The sequence below is a fragment of the Schistocerca piceifrons genome, chromosome 5 (assembly GCF_021461385.2).
Source record: "Schistocerca piceifrons isolate TAMUIC-IGC-003096 chromosome 5, iqSchPice1.1, whole genome shotgun sequence".
Classification (NCBI taxonomy): Eukaryota; Metazoa; Arthropoda; class Insecta; order Orthoptera; family Acrididae; genus Schistocerca; species Schistocerca piceifrons.
Genome location: NC_060142.1, coordinates 359,433,556 through 359,459,368, shown reverse-complemented (window position 1 = coordinate 359,459,368; position 25,813 = coordinate 359,433,556). Strand labels below are relative to the sequence as shown.

The window sequence follows — 25,813 nt, the reverse complement described above, 5'->3', positions numbered from 1 at the left end:
ACTGGAGGCGGGCTGCATGATGTTGGGGCGTGAGCGGAAGACGGCCTAACGGTGTGCGGGACCGTAGCCCAGCTTCATGGAGACGGTTGCGAATGGTCCTCGCCGATACCCCAGGAGCAACAGTGTCCCTAATTTGCTGGGAAGTGGCGGTGCGGTCCCCTACGGCACTGCGTAGGATCCTACGGTCTTGGCGTGCATCCGTGCGTCGCTGTGGTCCGGTCCCAGGTTGACGGGCATGTGCACCTTCCGCCGACCACTGGCGACAACATCGATGTACTGTGGAGACCTCACGCCCCACGTGTTGAGCAATTCGGCGGTACGTCCACCCGGCCTCCCGCATGCCCACTATACGCCCTCGCTCAAAGTCCGTCAACTGCACATACGGTTCACGTCCACGCTGTCGCGGCATGCTACCAGTGTTAAAGACTGCGATGGAGCTCCGTATGCCACGGCAAACTGGCTGACACTGACGGCGGCGGTGCACAAATGCTGCGCAGCTAGCGCCATTCGACGGCCAACACCGCGGTTCCTGGTGTGTCCGCTGTGCCGTGCGTGTGATCATTGCTTGTACAGCCCTCTCGCAGTGTCCGGAGCAAGTATGGTGGGTCTGACACACCGGTGTCAATGTGTTCTTTTTTCCATTTCCAGGAGTGTATATTCTAGGAAAGAAAATCTAGATATTCTATGGGAGGCAAGGAGTACAATAATGGTAAAGGTAAGGTAAAGTTCCTTGTCCTGGCCCCAAGACAGACCAATCAAGCCAGACCACCCACTGTATAATCCTCTGCCAGTGACATCATTGAACAGAGTATGGAGGGACGTGTTGTCAGCACACTACTCTCACAGTAACTGTCAGGTTACTTGACTATGGAACTGCCACTAATTTGATGAGTAGCTCCTCAGTTAGCCTGATGAGTGTGAGTGCACCTTGTACCAGTTCTCCCATGAAGGGAAAATCCCTGGCAGTACCAAGAATCGAACCTGGGTCCTCCACATGACAATCAGCAATGCTGATCTTGCAGCTATCCAGGAGGACAAAGAGTACAATAGACACAAAATTAAAAGACAAAGAACTGTATGGAAAATGAAGAAACAAAACATAAATGCTCACTAAATTATGGTGTAAAGAGCTGAATATGGTTCACTGCAGTTAAGGTCAAGGCATGTGTGATTAGTTGCCTTGGATATGTGAAGCTCATTTTGTGTCAGGTTTAAATTTTGGGCAGTTAACCTATGAGTCCTATTTAAGTGGATGTTCAGTCATGAAAAATTGAGACACACCTTTCAAATTTCACAAATATTACATATTTTGCATTGAAACTTGTTGTGTATATTTTACAACCTATGCACTTACATCAATTTAGAAATATATTTTTAATATGGCAGTTTTTGAGATAATCTTGTAAATAGTGAGTGACCTATTAGCTGTAACACTTGTACTGAAATTTGTTCCTTATTCAGTGGTCATTATTCACAATGTGTTTTATCCATTCTCAACCTCTTTCATTGGCTAGCTGTACTACATTATAGTAAGTAGATGCCACTAATTAGTTGTAACATATTTGAGACGTCACATAATTTATGAGTACTCAATAAGACATTTCCTGCCTGACCAGAGATAATATATAGTTATTAATATAATCCATTTTTCAGGGTTGGTTTCTTTCAAATTTTTTTTTTGTGGTGCCACAACGCTAGTCAATTGCAACCTGATGATGGCCTAGTAAGCCAAAGACTGATATGGTTATTGTTGTCTTCAGTTTGAAGACTGTTTTGATGCATCAATAAAATTATCGAGGAAAGGAATAGTTATCACAGGAAGAATAGTTACTGAATTCAAACTTTTTGTCAAATTATGCCGCATATTTTTTCTCTCTCTAATTTGATTCAGTACTTCTTATTAGTTACCCAATCCACCTAGTATTCCTATGTAACAATAAATTTCAAAGGCCTCTATTCATTTGTTTCTGCACTTTTTATGTTCCACTTTTCAGCTTCACAGAAATACTTTTAAAAAGACTTCCTAGCGCTTTATTTTTACATCAGAATGTTAAAATATTTCTCTTTTTCAGGAAAATATTTCAAGTTGTTGTGATTCTTCATATTATAACCTCTTTGCTTTACCCCCTGTCAATTATTTTGCTGCCCAAGTAGCAAAATGTAGTTTCCCCATCAATTCTTAATCTTATAATATATCAGCACCCTCTGATTTAATTCCAATACACCATGTAGCCCTTGTTTTACACTTATACATGTTCATCCCATTACCTCTTCTCAAGACACTGTCCATTCCATTAAACTGATGTGTCTCTGCCTCTGACGAGTCTTTTCCAGTCTTCTGCAACCTCCACCCCCCCCCCCCCCCCCCCAAATGAAGGAACTATTAGTTCTGAAAGCTAGGTAGGGTGAATTTTTATTTTTATATGTCTCTCTTGGCAGTACAACAGCTTGCATCTCTTGGAGGTACTACTTGATTTTGTGTCGATATCTCTGTACTCACCCGATCAGATATCATTTTCTTCCTGCCATTACCTTTTGCTAAAATCCATTATATCAAAATTCAATCTATTCATTTCTGTTTTCAAACTCTCTGACTTACCAATACGACTAAGGAAGCTAAAATTCCATTCTATGACCCACAGAATACCACATATGGATTTTCTTCTGAAGGCACTCCCCCAAGTTGGCCCAACCTGGGCAGCCCATTTTATCTCCTGAATATTTAACTCAAGAGGATGCTGTCATCACTATACCAAGCAATAGGGCTGCAGGGCCTTGGAGATTATATGACTTATAGTTACCCCTTGTGAACTGTGTTCCATTACTAGCATGGCATGACAATATTGGCTACTCTTAAAAAGCCAGATCAGTCAATCATGTACACTATTAACTCTGCAACTGCTTTAAAGCCTGCTGCCCCCCTCCTCCCTCATAAGGACTCTGGCATCTCTACAGATAACATCGCAAATGGTTATGCCTACACTATGGCAATCTGTAATGTTAAAGCATACAGGCAACACTTCTATGATAAACTCCATAGCTTGTTGGAGGCCTATCAGTAACAAACAAATATTGGTGAAACAGAATACAATTTTTTTGCTTTTCACTTTTGAATATGAAACTGTTCTATCAAGAAGGGACAGGAGAGTCCACTAATATCAATAATGATATGAACATGGTATCGAGAATGACAACTTACTTTAACCATGTGTTCTTGAACACAATCTGGTGAACTGCTTCCAAGAATGGAGAGAAGTTCATCATCTGATACAAAATAAAATCGAGAAAATGCATTTCTTTTAGAGTCCAAGAAATCATTGAGTGACTTTTGGCAACGTTCAAGACCAGCACTCAGACCCTGCAGTACAGCCAATCGGCCTTCCACCAGACAACATTCAATTACAAGTGGTTTCTTCGCTGTTTCCAGCATTATCTGAAACATAGATTCACACAGAGGTAAAAGCATAACTAAATTTCTAAATGAGATATAGGCAGATCAATGAATAGCCTTATTTTCATTATTTTTATAAACACAATCAGAGGGTGACATTGACACACCATATTACAGAAATAAAAGTAAGTTCAGATTGGGGAACCACATAGTGTGCATCCATTCCTATTATTAACCTACATAAATTGATTTTAATTTTATTTCATCCTGTAGGGTTACACCGAGTACAATGAGCATACATGCAAAATGGGACATATCAAGAATACAGAACATTCAGTATCACATATTTCTTAACATGCAGCAATTCTGCTGAAACTTTCAACTATCAAAGGTGAATCCATAATTATTTTTTTCTGTTCAACACTGCACATGTGTTTATGTTTCAAACAGCACAAGCATGCATGCATATTCGCACATGCATAATTTGTTCTAATTGGAGGGTGTGGATCATAGTGCATTCCTTCCCAGGTTTTGCGGGAGATTTACGATATTTAGCAGACGACAGGCAGCTGGTGCCCAAGTTTGTTTCATTGGGTTCTGTGTTGTGGTTATGCTTTAAAGAGATTTAGGTGAAATGATGCCTGTTGACTCAAAAGAATAAATACTGAAATTTAAAGATGATCACGGACACAACAAAGTCCTACGGAATTCCACTTTTAAATATCATTTGAACAAAACTTTGAGATGCAATGTCCTAAGTGCCAAGAACAGGTCAGGCCAGGCAGAAATTAAAAACAAGAGAAAAAGTCATCAGTATTTTTTTCTAAAGAATAATACAAGCCTTGAAGCAGGAAACAGAGAAACAGCAGCCTAGTAATTTAAGAAAAGTGTATGTAAAAACTGTGGGTGAATATTCATGCTTTGGAAACTCAATAGCACTACAATTGAGGATCCTGACTTCTGGACTACTAACAATATATCACAGTTGGAGCTCCTCAACTACTAGAAGTTGAAATTCAGGACATAGATGATAGAAAAGATACAAATTTGTAAATCATTATCTCTGTTGTACTGGAATCTAGGGTCTACGACATTCACCAATTTGTTGTGTCCAAGGATGCTAATTTACTATCTTTTATAACGGAATTTGAGTAAACAATTTTTTAAATGAAATTTAACTTGTAAATGGAATGAAGTCTAGTAACAAGGAAAATTAATGTTACCTACAGGGGTGAAAATTTGATAATCTCTGAATGTAGTGTCAGGAAAAAACAATACACCAAATAACCAATAAGAAAATTCCTTAAGTATTTCCTACTTTCAGGTGTAATCACTAAAACGCTTTGGTTTGAAAAACAAAATAAATAGGGCAAACTGATACATGAACTGTCCATTGCCCTATGCTGAAATGCTATTCCCATACTTACCACTGCAGAAATTGGATTACGCATAACAGTATCTTGTCAAGAGATAAAAGTTCTCAGTTTTCCATGCAGGAAAGCAAAATGTTGCTGTGTCAATCTTCTTAATTTTGCCTACAAAACATCACCGTCACTTTGTATTCCTCATATTTCATGTCTCTGTCATTTAAGTACTGTTTCACTGACAGCTGCCTCCATGTTTTCAGTTTTCTATTGCATTTAATCACAATAAATGCAAAATAAAGTGCTCAGCAAAGAAGTGGATGCACAGTTGACTGTCTAAACAAGGAGGCAAGATGTGAATGCATACAGTCTCCTCTATTACTGATTTTTGCACATGCGCTTCTGTTTCCAACCATCTGTGCTTGCACATGAGAAAACAGGCATCATGTGACATATCTTAATGGTTATATACAACATTATTTACAGACTGTAGTAATTAGGTAATCTTCAAAGATATAACATTCATTTTCCACTAGATACTCTTTAAACTTGTTTTGAAACATATTGATTTGTACATCAACCTGTAGGTTTTTGAGTAGATTTCTTCTTAATTTGATGCCTGAGTACCAAAGTTAGTTTCAAGTTAATGTCATATTCTACTTAAACTGGTTCTCACTCTTTTTGTTTCCTATATATTTGAGTTTCTCCAGACTGTTACTTCATACGGTCCAAAGGACACACACACACACACACACACACACACACACACACACACACACACACAGCATCCTGAATGGACCAAGATCCACATAGACGCAATGTTTCCTGACTTCCATAAGCCATTTGACTCAGTAGCACATTTGCGCCATTATCAAAATTATGACGGTTTGGGTTATCAAGCGAAATTTGTTGTCAGAGTGAGGATTTCTTCATAGGAAGAGTGCAGTATGGTACTTTGGATGGAAAGACATCAACAGATGTAGAAGTAGCTTCAGGACTCCCCCAGGGGGTGTGAACATTTTAGTAAGGCAATTTCTAAGAGTAACAATGTATTTTTTGAAATGCTTGCCACACAACCATTTTTATATTGTGATGATAGTGTAGTACCGAAAACGGTAGCAACAGTGCACACACTAGCGTAATGTGTTGGTCTCTTGCTATTCACTTTTTATATTACCGATTTTACTGACATTATCAATAATAACTACACACTTCTCACAGATGATGCAGTTATCTATAATCCAGTACTGCCTGAAAAAATTGACTCAAATATTCAATCAGACCTCAATAAGAGTTTAAAGCAGTATAATGATTCGCAGTTTGCATTAAATTCATAATTTTGCACTTACAAAAATGCTTCTGTCAGAGCACAAAAAAGGTGAATATGGTCCTCTTTTCCCAGAAACGAGAAGAACCAGCTGCCTCAGTCCTAATTCTGCATTACTCGCCAAAAAATTTGGCACATGAATATATTTGCATTCTTTGAACACAGAATGTTCTAAATGATTTTAACCAGTATAATAAATTAATTTGTGTCAATTAATTAAGTACTACGCAATGTGTATCCTTGATCTTGACATATTAGAGTCAATGGATTAATTTCATTCTCATTTCATATGAAACAAACTCATATCTGCGCCTGAACAAATTCTCCAATCTAATATAGATAGGACCACAGATCAAATAAGTCGATGGCCTCAAAATAATAGGCTGCTTCTTAATGCAAAAAAGAGAATTGGAATAACCTTCCACATTGCCCAAAACAGAAATCCATTACCACCAACTATATCACTGAAAAAAAATAATGTTTAACTTGAAAATGAATTAAAATTTTTGGGGGTCACTATTACTGATACACTCACATGGAAAAGGCACATTGACATTACCAGCATAAAACTTAGTAAAGTATGCTTCATGATTAGATCAATAAAGAACGTCACTAACACAAGTAGCCTAACCACAATGTACCATGCACTCTTTCACTCTGTACTTAACTACGGAGTCATCTTCTGGGGCCAAAATTCTGAATCAATTAAGATATTCAAACTGCAAAAGAAGGTAGTCAGAACATTTGTGTTCAAAAAACAAAGAGACACTTGTAAACCATTATTTAAGAAACTAAATATTTTGCCCCTCCCATGCCAATACATACTAGAATTATTATTCTTTACCAAAAAAAGTATCAACAAAATTAGCAAAAATATGGATTACCACGATTATGACACAAGATCAAAAACCTCTCTAAGAATACTTCCCCACTCAACAAAACTGTACAGTGATGGTGTCAAGTGCATGGAAACAAAATTATATAACCATCTTCCAACTTTTATACAAGAAATCCAAGAAATAAATAAATTCAAGCAGACAGTGAAATCTCTTTTAATAAAAGACTGATTTTATACCATCCAGGAATATTTGGAATCAAAACTGTCTTAGTACATGATAATGTATCAAAGCTGAATGTTATTAAGTCAATTTTGTCACATCATGTAACAATACTCTGTAAAGCTGTAACTTTAGGTAACATAATTTGTAGGTAATGTAAAATAATCATTCTTCTGTGTTCTTGTTTACTGTTTTAGACTACTGTAAACTGTATATTTGTATTGACTTATTCAATATCAGTTGTACAAGCCATTGTACTGATTTGATCTACGGGACAAATAAATAATAAATAAATAAATAGATCAAGTTCTTTAGAATCCTACTTACTCCCCACTTCTCCTCCTGTCTAAATGCATGTAAGACCACCATATTTATATCTTTAAACTGATTGTGAATAATAATCTTACTATTGAGTTAAAATGACGTATTATATAATGAATATATACCTTAAATATCACTAACTGCCTGTACAAGTTTGTTAAATCTTTCAGCAACCTAATTCCACTGGGAAGCACAAGTCTGGTGATGTGAAAATTATGGCATATCAGCATGCTAACATACACAATTTGCATCCTTTCTTTTCGAACCTACAGTCTAATTTGTTTGTTATTCACTGACAGATTATTATTACTGTGCTTTGCAACATATTTCATTGCATTATACTACCTTTCAACAGGGTCAACTGTGCATAACCCAAATTATTACTCTCCTATGACATTCTACGTGCCTGGTTCTGTCGCAACAGAATAATAATATTAACACATGGAGAATCAACTACAGTGGGAGTTTGTTCAAATCACATATTAAATTAAAACTAAACACCATCATTTTCACTCCTGTTTCAGCCTTTGATTCTCCCACCTCAGAACTATTGTATTCTGAGGTACAATGCAATCTAGCATTCCATCTCTATTCTGACTACATTTCTTTGGGAAATATCACATCAGTCTCCTTTTGTAGTGAAGCTTCCATACTGCCACTGCTTATATATGTCCCTCCCACTGTCTCCCTTGTTCTCCCATTGGATTTTTGTCCTGATGTCTCTTCCACTATCACTGTCTTCATCTACTTCTTTTGCTCTTTCTTACCCCTGTCTTCTTCCTTACCACTGTCTCCTTTTGCTTTCACTGTCTCTCTGACCCACTGCCACTGTCTTTGTCCCATTCTTTTTTTTCTCATTGCCACTCTCTCTTCCTTTCTCACTTACAGTCTGCTATCATTCTCTTCAGCCACCATTGTCCCCTCTCCACACATCCCTGAGGAATGTTTGCTTGGTGTTTTGAGTCCATCACAATCACAGATACTGGAGTGACCAGAATCCACACAGGATGGAACGTTCCGAGGTAGATGGTGTGGTGTGTGAATGTAACTGGACTCATTTTCATTGATCAGAAACTAAACGTCAACAATATCTGGAAATGCTGCAAGAAGTGGTGTTTGCCTCAATTCTGAATAAAGATCACAGCTTTCCCTCTTACTTTCAACAGGATGGGGCTCCACCACACTATGGAGCACTTGTTTGTCAGAGGTTAGATGGTCAGTTGCCTGGCTATTGGATTGGCTGACTTTTTCTGTGGAATAGCTGCTCAGGTCACTTGATCCCACACCAATTAACTTTTATCTGTAGAGTCATTTACAGCAAACTCATATATATAGAGAAAATAAGATCCACACATAATCTCGAGCAATGCATTGAAGAAGCGTGTGGCAGCAATTCTGTGGAAATCATTCAGCAAATGCAAGACGGCTGGATTCTGCACCTTCACATGTGCATTGACTGAGAGTGACACTATATTTAACACATTAAATGACTGCCCTTTACAGAGAACAATCCAGCCTGTAATCCCAAACAAAATGTTTTGTAACTTTTGAATCAGAACTGCTCCTTAGAATCTGTTTACAGGAATGAACTCATCAGAAAATACTGATGTTATATGATATATCACACTTCCCACTTTCCATTTAAAAAAACTGACTTAAATTCAAGATGTTCAATTTCAAGATGGTGCCCATGTTCAGTACATTTCGTAAAAGATAGACTACATCACACATACCTTACTGGAAAATTCGTATTTGTATTTGTATTTCTTTATTGGTCCTGTAAATCGTGTTTAGTTAGATATTTTGCACAAATGATGTAGGACAAGTCAGGTTGGTACAATATATATACAACATCATACATATTGTTATTTTGAAAAGATAAATAAATAAAAATTACTCAGTACATGTTGAATATTGTTGACAAAATTAATATAATGAAATAAAATGATATTTGAGCAGTTACACTACACTTTTCTGGTACTCTAAAAACTCGGAAACAGAACAGAAGCAGTGGTCAAGCCAGTACTCTTTCAGTCTCACTTTAAACTTTTGTAAATTTTGCATCTGTTTCAAATAGGATGGCATGCGATTGTACAGCATTATGCCAGTATGATACACTCCTCTCTAACAAATGTTTGTACTTACTGTATTGACATGCAAATAATGCTTCTGCCTAGTATCATGAGGGTGGTAATCACAGTTATACTTGAATATATATCCATCTTTTAAAATACTTCCTTTTGTGAAATTTAGTATTTCATACATATATACTCAAGGAAGAGGCAGTATATTGAGATTTTTAAATATTGGTCTACAGGAGTCTCTGTACTTAGCATGGTTTATTATTCTAACAATCTTTTTCTGTAGCCTAAATGTTTTGTTTGTACCTACGGAGTTCCCCCAAAAAGATAATGCCGTACATCAGCAGTGACTGAATACTGCCATGGTAAATTGTGATCACTGATGCATGACTTGTGTTTTGTGAGAGGATTCTTACTGCATGCATAAGTATGTTTAACTTTTTATTTACATGATGAAGATGTGTCTCCCATTTTAGGTTTTGCTGAATATGTATACCTAAAAATTTTGTGACGCTCACAGATGACACAGTTTTTCATAAATTTTAAAAATCTGTCTTGCAGGATGTAGTTTCTGTGAATTGTGGAAATTGACTGTCACTGTTTTTTCATTATTTATTATTAGCTTGTTTATTCTGAACCATTGTGTTAAATTTCGTATCATACCAGTAGCTGTTTTTTGTAGGCTTTCCTCATCACACGATTTGATTAGTATATTTGTGTCATCTGAAAAAAGTGCTGTTGTCCCTTTCATTATCTTTTCTGACAAATCATTAATATAAAGAATGAAAAGAATTGGCCCAAGGACTGACCCTTGAGGAACTCCATATGTAGTGTTTTGTGAATTACTGTAAAAATTACAATTTTTGCTTTGTTTTTATGTCTTTTTATTTTATTTGAGTGATCTGTTGATGGTCATGAAGGTATGAATGTATCCACTTGTTTGCCAGACCTCGTATTACATAATTACCTAGCTTCTGCAACAGAGTATTATCATCAATTACATCGGAGGCTTTACTAAGGTCAAGAAATATGGCAGACACATGTTGCTTATTATCTAGTGCAGTTAGAATTTCATTTAAGAAAGTATAAATAGCTGACTGTGTTGATCTACCAGTTCTGAATGCGTGTTGCGCATCTCTTATTTTGTTTTCTTTATTTAGAAAGGCTGTCAGCCGTCTAAGAAATAGTTTTTCAAGAATTTTGCCAAAGACTGACAATACTGATACCAGTCTATAGTTTGCAGCTTCATGTATGTCCCCTTTTTTGTACAGTGGTGTCACTTTTGCCATTTTAGATTTTTTGGGAATAAACCATAACGAATGATGAATTGAAAATATCCATTAATGGTTCTATGACAGATATTACACTTGCTTTGATGACAATATCTGGTATTTCATCAGTACGTGCTGAATACTTATTGGGTAACCTTTTTATAATGACAGATAATTCCTCAGGTGTTGTAGGAGACATGAATAGGGTTCTTGTACGAATTTTTGTATCTGACTGGAGTGTATTGTGGTCAGGTTGCAAGTTGTAATGTAATGTAATCAGGTGGTGTGCTACATTAGAAAAGCAGTTATTAAATTTATTAGCCACCACTGTGGGGTTGATCATTTTATTGTTATGAAGTTCTATATTTTTGTGAGCTAATGATGTAGTATCTGTTTCTCTTTTTATGATACTCCAGGTTGCTTTAGTCTCATTCCTGGAATTTTTTATTTGTTTGTCATTTTCCATTTTCTTTGCTTTTGTTATAACTTGTCTACATATTTGTTAACATTGTTTAAAGTACTTGATAAATACAGAATTTGTGGTTTACTTTTAGTATTCATATAAGTTCTTGTTGTGATCCATTTATTTGGTTCGTGTACAGAATTTATAAGTGATGTTTGTTTAGGAAGAGCTATTTCAAAAAAAATGTTTGTCCATGGCCATAAATTTATCAAACTTGGCATCTGTGTTGTTTGAACTGTAAACATCCGTCCAGATTTCTCTTCTCAAGAGAGAACAAAAGTAATTTATGGTTTCATTATTAAACTTCCTGACAATAGCTCTAGTTTTCTGGGCTTTTGTGTTTCATGGAATAGTGATTGTTAGTATTTGGGCATTGTGATCACTAAAACCAGTGTTGGCAGTCTGTGTGTTGCAGATATATTTATCTGTATTTACAAACACCTGATCTATGGTTGTTGCTGAAGTAGTGGCTATACAAGTTGGGTTAGTTATACTTGGTTTTAGGTAAAAGGACTTCAGTAGGTCTTTGATTTCATTTTTAAATTTACTGGATTTGGAGAAATCAACATTGAACTCTCGACATATGATAATATTTTTTTAGGGTGTTAAAATCGTCTAACAGCTCTTCCATATGATTATAAAAAACTTTTTTATCACCATCTGGTGACCTATATACACAGATGATTACAGAATTTCATGTTGGCAATTCTACTATTGAGAGTTCTATGTCTCTTTCTTTAGATAATCTGTCAAATCTGGGTATGTTAGTGAAGTCTATATCTTCTCAAACATACACTCCTGGAAATTGAAATAAGAACACCGTGAATTCATTGTCCCCGGAAGGGGAAACTTTATTGACACATTCCTGGGGTCAGATACATCACATGATCACACTGACAGAACCACAGGCACACAGACACAGGCAACAGAGCATGCACAATGTCGGCACTAGTACAGTGTATATCCACCTTTCGCAGCAATGCAGGCTGCTATTCTCCCATGGAGACGATCGTAGAGATGCTGGATGTAGTCCTGTGGAACGGCTTGCCATGTCATTTCCACCTGGCGCCTCTGTTGGACCAGCGTTCATGCTGGACGTGCAGACCGCGTGAGACGACGCTTCATCCAGTCCCAAACATGCTCAATGGGGGACAGATCCGGAGATCTTGCTGGCCAGGGTAGTTGACTTACACCTTCTAGAGCACGTTGGGTGGCACGGGATACATGCGGACGTGCATTGTCCTGTTGGAACAGCAAGTTCCCTTGCCGGTCTAGGAATGGTAGAACGATGGGTTCGATGACGGTTTGGATGTACCGTGCACTATTCAGTGTCCCCTCGACGATCACCAGTGGTGTACGGCCAGTGTAGGAGATCGCTCCCAACACCATGATGCCGGGTGTTGGTCCTGTGTGCCTCGGTCGTATGCAGTCCTGATTGTGGCGCTCACCTGCACGGCGCCAAACACGCATACGACCATCATTGGCACCAAGGCAGAAGTGACTCTCATCGCTGAAGACGACACATCTCCATTCGTCCCTCCATTCACGCCTGTCGTGACACCACTGGAGGCGGGCTGCACGATGTTGGGGCGTGAGCGGAAGACGGCCTAACGGTGTGCGGGACCGTAGCCCAGCTTCATGGAGATGGTTGCGAATGGTCCTCGCCGATACCCCAGGAGCAACAGTGTCCCTAATTTGCTGGGTAGTGGCGGTGCGGTCCCCTACGGCACTGCGTAGGATCCTACGGTCTTGGCGTGCATCTGTGCGTCGCTGCGGTCCGGTCGCAGGTCGACGGGCACGTGCACCTTCCACCGACCACTGGCGACAACATCGATGTACTGTGGAGACCTCACGCCCCACGTGTTGAGCAATTCGACGGTACGTCCACCCAGCCTCCCGCATGCCCACTATACGCCCTCGCTCAAAGTCCGTCAACTGCACATACGGTTCACGTCCACGCTGTCGCGGCATGCTACCAGTGTTAAAGACTGCGATGGAGCTCCATATGCCACGGCAAACTGGCTGACACTGACGGCGGCGGTGCACAAATGCTGCGCAGCTAGCGCCATTCGACGGCCAACACCGCGGTTCCTGGTGTGTCCGCTGTGCTGTGCATGTGATCATTGCTTGTACGGCCCTCTCGCAGTGTCCGGAGCAAGTATGGTGGGTCTGACACACCGGTGTCAATGTGTTCTTTTTTCCATTTCCAGGAGTGTATATGTACCTACCACCATGTCTGAGTACTGCTCTACAAAATGTGGCAGCTAATTTAAACTGAGGTAGGTGGGATAGTTCTATCATGCCTTTATTTAGCCAGTGCTCAGTAAAGCATAAAACAGAAATATCACTCATATCATTTAACAAGATTTCTATTCCATTCAGTTTATTGGAAAAAGACTGAACATTCTGGTGGAACAATTTAAAGTATGAAGCAGGGACTATATTGTGTCTTGCTTGACCACTTACCTCTTTTTTACATCTAGTATTGTTAGTCGTAAAAAATCCTCCTTGTTTTGCGGTGTGGGCGGTGTCTTCTTCCTAGCTGGTTCCCTGGATTCTGGACCCTGCCTTTCATGTGCTGTGGTGCTTCTAATGGTAATCTACTTGTCAAGTATCATTTGTTTAATTTTAGGCACTTGTACTGTACTGGTTTTCAAATTGTATTCATTTTGGTGAAACACTGATGTCTTCAGGTAGACTGGTCAATTCAGAGATAAATGCATCTGGTTTGTACGATTGTTAATTTTAATTAACAAAGGCAGTCTGTTGCATACTTGCTCCTTCCCCTGTCTGTTCAAGTGGAATCCATGACATGTGAATATATCATGAGACAGTCTTTCCATTTCAATGTTTATGGATATTCTACTTTTGTTGCAAGAGTCTGAACAGTTCACTGTTTGCACTAAATGATGATTAACCATGTCGATTTTTTTGTTTATATATTCTTTGTCGAATCTTTTGGGAATTGGATGCAAAATGACATTTGTCTTGTTACTGAGTAGGAGAACACTTGGTAAGACGTTGTCAATGCTTTTCACAACGTTGTTGTAGGAGCCTTCAGTATCGTTCGACTCACATTAATGTAAGAGTATCACTCGCATTCAAGTCTTTTGCTAATTTGTCAATTTGATTAAAAACTTTACGGACAGGAGCATTTGGTTTAATAAAACTCTGAATGTCATATTTTGTGTCTAGTTTTTTCTCCAGAATGTTTCTGCAGTACCTGCCTTGGCTGTCACTCACTATTATAACTTTTGGATTCCATACTGCATTCCTTAACCCATAACATTGTTTCATTTTAGCTGATTGCTGTGTAAACACTGCCTTCAGTTACACTTACACATTGCACTGGCTTTTTACCAGCTGACATCAGAACAGTTTCTTTATCTGAAAGTGCACTTACTTGTTTAGATGCACTTTTTCTGGATACTGTTGGCACTGCAGACACATTATAACACAAGTAGACCTTTAGTTGTGATTTTAAATTGTGTGTGTTCGGCGCACTTTTTACAGTACACCACTTTTCACTGCTTACATATTTGCTTGGTTCTTGTTCTAACTGACTGATTCTCACTAACAGAAGGTTTCTATCCTCTTGCAACACTTTAATTATTTTGTTTTTCGATGCTGACTCTGTTACGAGTTTGTGATCTCCATGGGCACCAAAACACAGTTCATACCTTTACAATTATTTACTTTTACAGCACATGAGTAGCACAGATTGTCTTTATCGCCAACATTTTTTACACATTTCGCACATAATAGCCTTGTATTTATATCAGTTTTTGTGAGCTTTGAATATGTTACAATTTTACTCTGTGCCATCTTGTCTTGTTCACAATTCAGTTTAGGTTTCCCCTCTCCAGCAGGGTTTTTGGCATAGCAGCGTGTACCAGGACTTTTGTCTTACACTGTACATCAGCAAAGATAACTGGACCACATTAGTGCTGAGAAAAAAACAATTACATTTTTTCTTGGTAGCTGCATTCACACAAAATGGGCTTGTTATTTGAAAGAAAATCTCAGATGTTACCTCAGATGTTACGTTTACAAATAAACACATCCAGTTGTAATACCCTAAAGAGGAAGCAACTTTGATTCCATCATAAACCACTGTGCACAGCAACTATAGATTGTAGGGAAGGAGAGGCACATAGCAGTCAGTTACAATCCCATTAGTTTTTATTATGTTTGGTAATCTAGATTTTGGCTATGAATAGCCATCTTCAGTGGTAAAATACAAGGAAAAATTACAGGATCAAAATTAATTTACTATAAATAGAACATAAGTAAACACCATGTTATTCAATAACAGCTATCCACTCTTGTCAACATACCATTTGTGTTATGATTAAACAGACTCATGGCAGTTCACATCACCATATGCTCTTACAGGTGTATACCGGTAGGCAGAAAGACACTGAGGTTTTGTTTACAGCAAGTACAACAGCCTTAGTTTACATCATATAGTACAAGTAATGGCCTCTATATTATGAATTCACTAACATAGTTTTGTTCCAGTACAGTAGTTAAAAAAGCCGTGTTATATGATATCTAAAATCAAAAAGGATATTTACTTTGAAATAATCGAGAAATGCCGAATTAAACATACTTTCTCATATCTTAGTGGTGGAGCAATCAATCAAAACATATGCAAAGGATTATTAATCAGTTAACGTACCTATCTTATACAAAATTATTACATCACTTTCAAAGTAAAAATTAAAAGATTTGTTGAAGACTGTCTTGATAAAATAGAGTTACAATTTACAATATGGTTATAATTAAGATGAAATAGAGTTACAATTTACAATATGGTTATAATTAATTCACAATACAGTTATAATTTATTCATATGTTGTCTTCCACTTGGTTGGTACAGTCCAATGTGATATCTAGTTTACCACCTAACAAGTAAATTAATATTCAATTTTAGCTTAAAGAATAGGTATAATGGCAGATTGTTTTATCATCTTTCAGCAAACACCATAACGCAGTTGCAACTACACTATATGTTTATGTATGAACTTTTACATCAATAGAGGGCATTTGCGTGTTTTATTAAATATGCCTGATTAAATCAGTCTTGTCAGGTTCATTATTTTACTATGATGTTAACAGATGTTTATAAAAATTGTCTGTAAATTCTTCATGTCTGTTATATTAAATATTTAGTGGCTCACACAACCACTATAATATGAGTGACTACACTAGGTTGCAGCTTCTGATGAATTTCAATTTCAGATAATGTATTTTATCAAGACAATCTTCAAAATCTTCAACAAATCTTTTTAATTTGTTAATTTTATTCTAAAGTGATGTAATAATTTGTATAAGATAGTTCTATGAACTGATTAATAATCCTTTGCATAGGTTTTGATGGGTTGCTCCACCACTAAGCTATGAGAAAGTATGTTGTAATTTGACATTTTCTTGAATATTTCAAAGTAATATGTAAATATCCTTTTTGGTTTTAGATATTATACAACAAGGCTTTTGTAACCACCATACTGAAACAAAACTCCATTAGTTAATTCATAACAGAGATGGTTTTACCTGTACTACACGGTGCAAACTAATCAAACAATGGAAAATCCAGGATGGAATGTAACAATACGAGAGAAGGAAAGTTGCTACTCACCATATAGCAGAGATGCTGAGCGGCGATAGGCACAATAAAAAGATTCACACAATCATAGCTTTCGGAAATTAAGGCCTTTGTCAGCAGTAGACACACATACAAATGTGCACACACATACTCTCATACAAAAGCAACTTGCACACACATCTGCAGTCTCAGAGAGCTGAAACTACACTGCGAGCAGCAGCACCAGTGCATGATGGGAGGGGCAACTGGGTGGGGATAAAGAGGAGGCTGGGGCGGGGAGGGGGAGGGATAGTATGGTGGGAGTGGCGGACAGTAAAGTGTTGCAGTTTAGACGGAGGGTAGGAGAGAAAGGGGGGAGGGGTTAAGTAGCAGAAAGGAGAGAAATAGAAATAAAAATTAAAGAAATTAAAAGACTCGGTGTGGCAGTGAAATGATGGCTGTGTAGTGCTGGAATGGGAACAGGGAGGGGCTGGATGGGTGAGGACAGTGACTAACGAAGGTTGAGGCCAGGAGGGTTATGGGAATGTAGGATGTATTGGAGGGAAAGTTCCCAACTGCGCAATTCAGAAAAGCTGGTGTTGGTGGGAAGGATTCATATGCCACAGGCTGCAAGGCAGTCATTGAAATCAAGGATATCATGTTTGGCAGCATGTTCAGCAACAGGGTGGTTCAATTGTTTTTTGACCACAGTTTGTCAGTGGCCGATCATGCGGACAGACAGCTTGTTGGTTGTCATGCCTACACAGAATGCAGCACAGTTTATCGGTGGCCACTCACTGCTTTCATCTAGGCTTTGAGGTCAAAAACACCACAGCTGTCAGCAACCGATGCTGCAGTTGCCTACACACACACACACACACACACACACACACACACACACACACACACACACACACACCACTGTCAGTTGTTGCTTGGATAGTGAACACAGATTTTCAACATGCAGTAGCAGACTGATGCAGCCAAATTTGCCAATATGGTAGCAGATACTGCTGATGCTGACAATGAGCACATGCTGGGTGATTGTACAGGTGAACAAAGTCCAATGGAACTACTAGTGAGTGTGTTTGTGAAACTATATCAGCGAAAGAATAGCAAAAAGAGAGAAAACTAAGTAGTTCCTTCTTAAAATTTAATCACTTCAGTAAGATTAAACATAGTCAGTAATATCTTACATGAAATTAAAAATCTAATAATAGATTTAAACAAATAATTATGCTGGCACATATTCCATTAAAGTAGAGAGTTTAATCATACACTGGACAGTTTAAATAAACAATTAAATGGTCGTGCAGAAAACTTGAGAAATGATTGGAAGATCTTATCGCAGCATTGAGAATAATTTAAAACTTACATTAAGAGATCTTGGTTTGAAATAACATATGTTTGAAAGAGGAGGCACAGAGCAGGGGAACATGGGGTACAGCGAAACATGGGGCACAGTAAAACAAAACAGTTTTTCCACAAAATTTTTGAATCTGACTAGTGGCACTATTATTGAGTAAAATGTGAGTTAACTACCTGCCATTGATTTAGTTTCAAAATCGCTGCCATTGAGTAGAGCCATGTTGGGTCAGAGTGTTTTTTCCTGGTAGATAGTAAATTTTGCACATTTTCTGATAATCTGCATTGCATAATTTTACTGGTGTTTATAGATAAATGTGTTATATACTTGAAAACAACATTGTCTGCAGTACAGACACAGGTAAGTAACATTAATGTTAATCAATTAGTTTTAAAGTCAAAACATGGTGTTGGTTATTCGGTATGTGGGGCACACTGAAACATGAATCATTGAGGCACAGTGAAACATTTCAGTCTGCCCCCATATGATTTAAAAATACATTATTATTGCCAAACTAAGATTTCTTAAAAGTAATTTTACCACATTAAAGTATATTTATGTCCTTACTGTGACCTTTGATGCTAAAAATGTCTTATTTATTTATTTAGATACGAAAAATGTGTCATAATTACAAAAGAACTACAAACATTGGTTCATCTTCTGAAGATTCGATGAAAGAAGCTGTCAAATTTATCCAGAGCAGAATGAGTATTCATGCAGCTGCTGTAATGAAAGGTGTGAAGTATCCAACTCTTTTTCAGATGTGTATGTAAGTCAGAAATCTACGATGATGAACAGGGAGAACTGAAGTGTAGACTCAATTATGAAGTAGAAAAGAGATTTATGTTGAATGGGAGAAGATATATGGAGAGTACATTCTACAATGTTAAGAAATCTTCTATGGTCTTTCAACTGAACAGTGTGGAAGTTAACCTATGAAATGGCGGTTGCTCTTGAAAGTCACCACCCTTCAAATTGTGATGAGTAGAAGACAGTGAGTGCTGATTGGTTTAGAGGATTTTTGGCAAAGAATTCAAAATTAAGTATTCACACACCAGAGGGATGTAGCCTGTCTAAGGCCACTTCATTTAACAAACCAAATAGTGTGACATTTTTCAGTAATCCAGTCACTTTATAAAGGTTGCCCTGAGCTTGCAACTGGATTCAGAGTATTTAATCCAGATGAAACTTGCACCAGTATGGCACAAAAACCTCAAAAAATAGTTGCAGAAAAAGGTGTAAAACAAGTTAGTAAGAGCATGAGTGCAGAAAAAGGAACATCTGTGACAATGTGTTGCATTGTTTCTGTTAATGGCAACACAGTTCCATGTGTGCTTATTTTTCCTAGGGTTTACTTCAAACCTTTTATGACTGACCATGCCGCTCCTGAACTCTAGGGCTAGCTAACAGTTCTGGCTGGTTGACAGCTGAGCTCTTCATACAGGTGGTGAAGCACATTATTAAACATTCTACAATTTCAAAAGGCGAACCAACTTTAATTAATTCTCTGTGATAACCAAGAAAGTCATTTATCAAAGTGTTAGAAGTAGCAAAGAACAATGGAGTCACAGTTCATAAGTTTCCACCAATAAGTTGCAACTTCTAAATATTGATATTTTTAAGTTGTTTAAGACATTTTATAATTCTGCTGTTGACAATTGGCTTATGGAACATTCTGGTCATACATTCTCAATTTATAATGCGAGCTGTGTAAATGTAGCTCGTCAGAAAGGAAATGACACCAACCACCAGGATAGCACCAGTTCACATATCAGCAAGTTTAATTTTTCATAGACATGTTTTCACAGGAGCAGACTTCCTGGGTAGTTATGTTACTGACTGTTCTTTTGAAGCTTTGGTGAACAGGAGTTATTGTTGATGGAAAATGAACTCTAACAGGAGGCTTCATGTGCAAATGAACCCACCTCATCTAAGGAAATTTCACAAGTGTTCAAATATTCTCCTGAAAATGTCAATGCTTACCATAAGGCCGATGAAAGGAAAAACAAAAGATGTGGCTGCAGGAAGGGGAAAAGTATCGTCACTACCAGCACACCAGAAATGAAAGCATGACAAGATAACTTAATGCAAAAAAAAGGAATTGCAAGTGAAGAGGTCACTTTTTTCAAATAGAAAACAGCATGATTCAGATTCTAGCAATGACAACATTGATGCAATTATCCTAGATGATTCTGACAATCATGAAGAAATGCATGAAGAACTAATGACATAATTAAAGCCAGATGAGTTTGAGGATCTGGAGAGGGATCCAAAAGCAGAGGATTATGTTTTGGTGCAATTTGAAACCTCCAGCAGGAAGAAATTTTACATTAATGTTGCAACCAAAGAGAAAGACTATGAAGTAAGCCTTTTTAGGACCAGCAAACAAAAGGAGAATTCATTTCAAAAACCGCAAGTTGATGACATAACATCAGTGCACCACACCCAAATAAAACTGCTTCTCCCAAAACCTATTCAATGTGGACAACAAAAAGATTCAAGAGCTCCTAATCATTTTAAATTGACTTTTCTTCTACAAGTATGGTATAAATTTCAATGAATGTTTTTGCAAATTTATTGAAGTGTTGTATTTATTTGGTAGCTGTGGACATTCTTATTCTAGTATTGTGAAACATTCAAGTTTTTATATATAGAGCCTAAGTAGCCTACACAATTTAAGGGTTAAGAGTGTAGTTAAGAGTATAATTTTTTTTAATAATAATGTCCAATAATTATTATAGTAATGTGTTTTTGGTTTAAAAAAAAGAGATAAATGATGCAAATTGAAATGTTACAAATGTTTGTTATCACTGTGCCCATCACTTCTTTCAGTGTACCCCACACATGGGGCATAGTGAAACAAATGTAAATGTTGATTTCAAATTATAATTACAGTTACTAGGAAAAATTTCTCAGCTGTAGAAGTTGTGTTCTACAATGTGCAAACAAGTATCTATTCATCCTATGTATTACAATGTCAATGAAATAAATAAAAGAGAATTTACAACTACATTTGGATTAACTGTTTCACTCTGTCCCATGTTCCACTAACATCAAAGTGGACGTGAGTGGAGCAAATATCCTGAACCACACTAATTTTGGAGAAGTATTTAAAATGTTTACTGATGCATCAGATATTGGAATGGGCTGTAAAATCTTTCAGGAAGGGCTAAATGATGATGAAAAACATTAAAATGCTGTATTTGCCAGTAGATGCCTTAATAAACATGAACATAATTATATAATCACTGAAAATGAAGCATTGGCTGTAATATGAAGCTTTAAACTTCCAGTATCTTTTAGAAGGGCATGAAACAATTATATAAATGTATCATCAAACATTTGTCATTTCTAATGACAAGAAGGCTACTACTTCACAGATTAATGTGATGGTTTTTGTTCCTACAACAGTTCAATTTTGAAATTTGATATGTTAAAAATTCATAAAATGCAATACTGGGTGCTTTACCTCAACTTCTAATAGGACTATCTGATGAAGAAAGGTTATAAGTAGAATTGCAAGTTTACTTTCCCAGTATAAGAGGGCACAAAAAATGGTAAAGGTACTAGCAAATAATGTCATTTATCTGCAAGTAGAGGATCCAAAATTTAAATTAATTATTCAGAAAATTCAAGAAATGTCAGGAAAACTGAAAGATTTAGATAAACATAAACTCTTAGAACAATGTGTCTTACTGTAATAGAACTACAAATATCCAACATCGGCATATTTTTGTACAAGATGAAACTATGTAAGACCTTCATTGTGTACATACATGACGGATACGGTCACTTTGGAATTAGAAAACATACACAGCATACGCACAAATTCTACTATCTTAAAAACCTGGGAATAAAGGTAAGGAGCATCATCTGTGCCTTTCTGTTAAGCCAAAAAGTTAAAATCATGTTGCCATTTCCAAATATAAAGATGTATCCCATAATGCCAACAATGTATGTTTCACATTAAGATCACTTGATAAGGTAAGAGAATTAGGGCTCTTATGGAGGCATTATAATGTTTCTTCCTCTTGGACTTCTTATCATGAGCAGGTTAAATCAGTTTCAAGAAAAGGTAGCTAATAATTATAGCAGTATATAACTGTGAACTCAATTTTGATCTACTTTTATCACTGACATCTAAAGAATACAATCATCTTTCCTAATTAATATTAATATACTTTTTCATATGAGTTGCAGATTGCTCAGTAGAGTAAACTGAACTTTTTCTGAAACACTTCTCATGAGAACAAAGAAAAGTTAACACATAATTATTTGAGATGTTACAGAGTCATGCTATACATCTCTTTGGCATGCACGTCAGGCACAAGAGTGACCAGTTAATACTAAATGGGTGACTTAGATTCAAAATGGCTCACATACTTCAATCAGGCATGACACTCATATACCGTTAAAAAAAATATATACCCCTTTGAAATATAATTAAAACTCAAATAACAGTATATTAAAGCCACGCATTTCCCATGTTTGCACTAGAAGCAGGATTATGAATGTAAATGTGAACAATTCTGTGATGTTACACCACACAGGCATCTGTTTTTCTGTCACTTTATCTGTGAGTGGGACAGGAAAGGAGATGACTAGTAATGGCACAGAGTACCCTCCAAAATGCACCATGCAGTGGTTTGCTGAGTATGTATGTAGATGTATATGTAGATACATTGCTACTCACCACATATAGGAGTAGCTGAATCGAAGGTATGCATAATGGAAAAATATGTAAATTATAATATTAAACCTTTCGACAAAATTCTTTTTAAGAAATAAAAGAAACAGACACATCTACACGAGCACAGCTTCCCCCCCTTCTCTCTCTCTCTCTCTCTCTCTCTCTCTCTCTCTCTCTCTCTCTCTCACACACACACACACACACACACACACACACACACACACACACACACATGCACTGCAGGGATTCGAGAATTTCTGTGTAAATTCTAGAACAACTCAGCCTTCTACCATATCGGTCTCAAACACACGATATTCTGGATATGAGTGTGGGATGGTAGAATCCTACCTACTGCACCTCACACGTTTGTGTGTGCAGGTTTAAAATCAGTCGCAGGAAGAAAGTAGACACGGCAGTCGGATGGCACCAGCAAGTACCTGTCGGGCAATCCATGGATGTTTTAGTAAGATTGTAAGGAAGAACCATGGAGTTTATAAGCAGCTCTGTGCTTATTGTGTCATTGACTATTGTTATTAAAACAAGAACAGTTGAAAAAGTACTCTTGTAGACTCTTGACGCAATCTTGTTAGAGGCAAGACTCATTTTATGATTCATGTTAAGAAAGGTCATAGTATCCTAGCCAACTTCCTTTTAATTGTAACTTAGTTCGTTTCTAACATCTGACTATACAAAAGACTTGCAGGAAGTTACATATTCATGTGGAAAGTGAAATTTTTATTGTGTATGGAGGTCAAATACATCGTCAGTTGATGAAAAGTAAAGTTTGTATGTCTGCTTATTTCATAAGTAGAAAGAGTCTAAAAATCCCTGTACATAGCGTTATTCGATGGAGAAGAAGTCAATAGGATTTCCAGCAGTTTGTATGTCTGCTTATTTCATAGAAAGAATCTAAAAATTATTGTACCTAGTGTTATTTGATGGAGGCAGAAGTCAAGAGGGTTTCCAGCAGCTGGCTACTCAGTACAGAAGAGTGGCTGCAAATTCCAAGTAAGTCACCTCATAAAGAAGTCGAAGGTGGTTTGGGGGAATAAGCCAATATAACCCAGATCCATACTCACACTTTAAGTTGTCAGAGTGTTAGAACACACCCACAGTGTCACTGACTGATGGAACAGAAATTCGACTGAACCTAATGTGAGAAACAATTTCTTGGGTTGTGTGGTGGGGTTAAGGAGGTGTCATGGATGGGACAGGAGAATGACAGCAGGGTAGGGGTGAAAGGAGATGCTGTCTTGCCTGTGGGATCATGCAGGGGTGTGATGGGGACAGGATAGTGCCGATAGGTGCAGTGTCAAGAAGCTGCACTGGATCAGGGGTGAGGCATTGAGGAGGGAGAAAGGGTGGGAGAAAGGAGACAAGTGGAGAAGAGCAGTAAGTCTAGTAGGAGAGTTAATGGAACAGAAGATGTGTGTAGAGCTGGAGTGGGAGTAGGAAATGGGATAGTTGGATAGATGAGATAGACTAGCAAATGGTTAATAGAACAAAGGATATTTTGTAGGGAGAGTTCCCATCTATGCAGATCAGAAAAGCTCTTGTTGGTAGGAAGAACCCAGATGCCACAAGCTGTGAAGCAATCATTTAAGTGAGGCACATCATGTTGGGCAATGAATTCAGCAAGTGGGGGATCCAGCTGTTTCTTGGACATATTTTGTTAGAAGCCCAACATAAGAACAGACAGCTTGTTAATTATTATACTCACATTGGAAGCGGTACAGTGGTTGCAGCCTAGTTTGTAGATCGTGTAGCTGCTTTCACAGGATGGAGTATGAGATGCAAGCAACAGGACTAGAGTAGGTGGGAGTGGAAGAATGTGTTGTTGTTGTTGCGGTCTTCAGTCCTGAGACTGGTTTGATGCAGCTCTCCATGCTACTCTATCCTGTGCAAGCTTCTTCATCTCCCAGTAACTACTGCAACCTACATTCTTCTGAATCTGCAGGTGTATTCATCTCTTGGTCTCCCTCTATGATTTTTACCCTCCACGCTGCCCTCCAATACTAAATTGGTCGTCCCTTGATGCCTCAGAAAATGTCCTAATAACTCATCCCTTCTTCTAGTCAAGTTGCGCCACAAATTTCTCTTCTCCCCAATCCTATTCAATACGTCCTCATTAGTTATGTGATCTACCCATCTAATCTTCAGCATTCTTCTGTAGCACGACATTTCAAAAGCTTCTATTCTCTTCTTGTCCAAACTATTTATCGTCCACGTTTCACTTCAATACATGGCTACACTCCATACAAATACTTTCAGAAACGACTTCCTGACACTTAAATCTATACTCGATGTAAACAAACTTCTCTTCTTCAGAAACACTTTCCTTGCCATTGCCAGTCTAAATTTTATATCCTCTCTACTTCGACCATCATCAGTTATTTTGCTCCCCAAATAGCAAAACTCCTTTACTACTTTAAGTGTCTCATTTCCTAATCTAATTCCCTCAGCATCACTTGACTTAATTTGACTACATTCCATTATCCTTGTTTTGCTTTTGTTGATGTTCATCTTATATCCTCCTTCAAGACACTATACATTCCGTTAAACTGCTCTTCCAATTCCTTTGCTGTCTCTGACAGAATTACAATGTCATCAGCGAACCTCTAAGTTTTTATTTATTCCCCATGGATTTTAATACCTACTGCAAATTTTTCTTTTGTTTCCTTTACTGCTTGCTCAATGTACAGATCGAATAACATCGGGGAGAGGCTACAGCCCTGTCTCACTCCCTTCCCAACCACTGCTTCCCTTTCATGTCCCTCGACTCTTATAACTGCCATCTGGTTTCTGTACAAATTGTAAATAGCCTTTCGCTCCCTGTCTTTTACCCCTGCCACCTTCAGAATTCGAAAGAGAGTATTCCAGTCAACATTGTCAAA

General features: G+C 37.6%; 1 protein-coding gene across 1 annotated transcript in view; it reads right to left on the bottom strand.

Annotated features, from left to right (window-relative positions):
* Nucleotides 1–25,813, bottom strand: part of LOC124798989 (dynein axonemal heavy chain 10) — a 1,080,466-nt gene that overhangs the window by 907,968 nt on the left and 146,685 nt on the right. Inside the window, exon 10 of the mRNA XM_047262526.1 lies at nt 3,200–3,433. Within this exon, the coding sequence (XP_047118482.1) occupies nt 3,200–3,433 (234 nt within the window). The remainder of the gene's footprint in view (nt 1–3,199; nt 3,434–25,813) is intronic.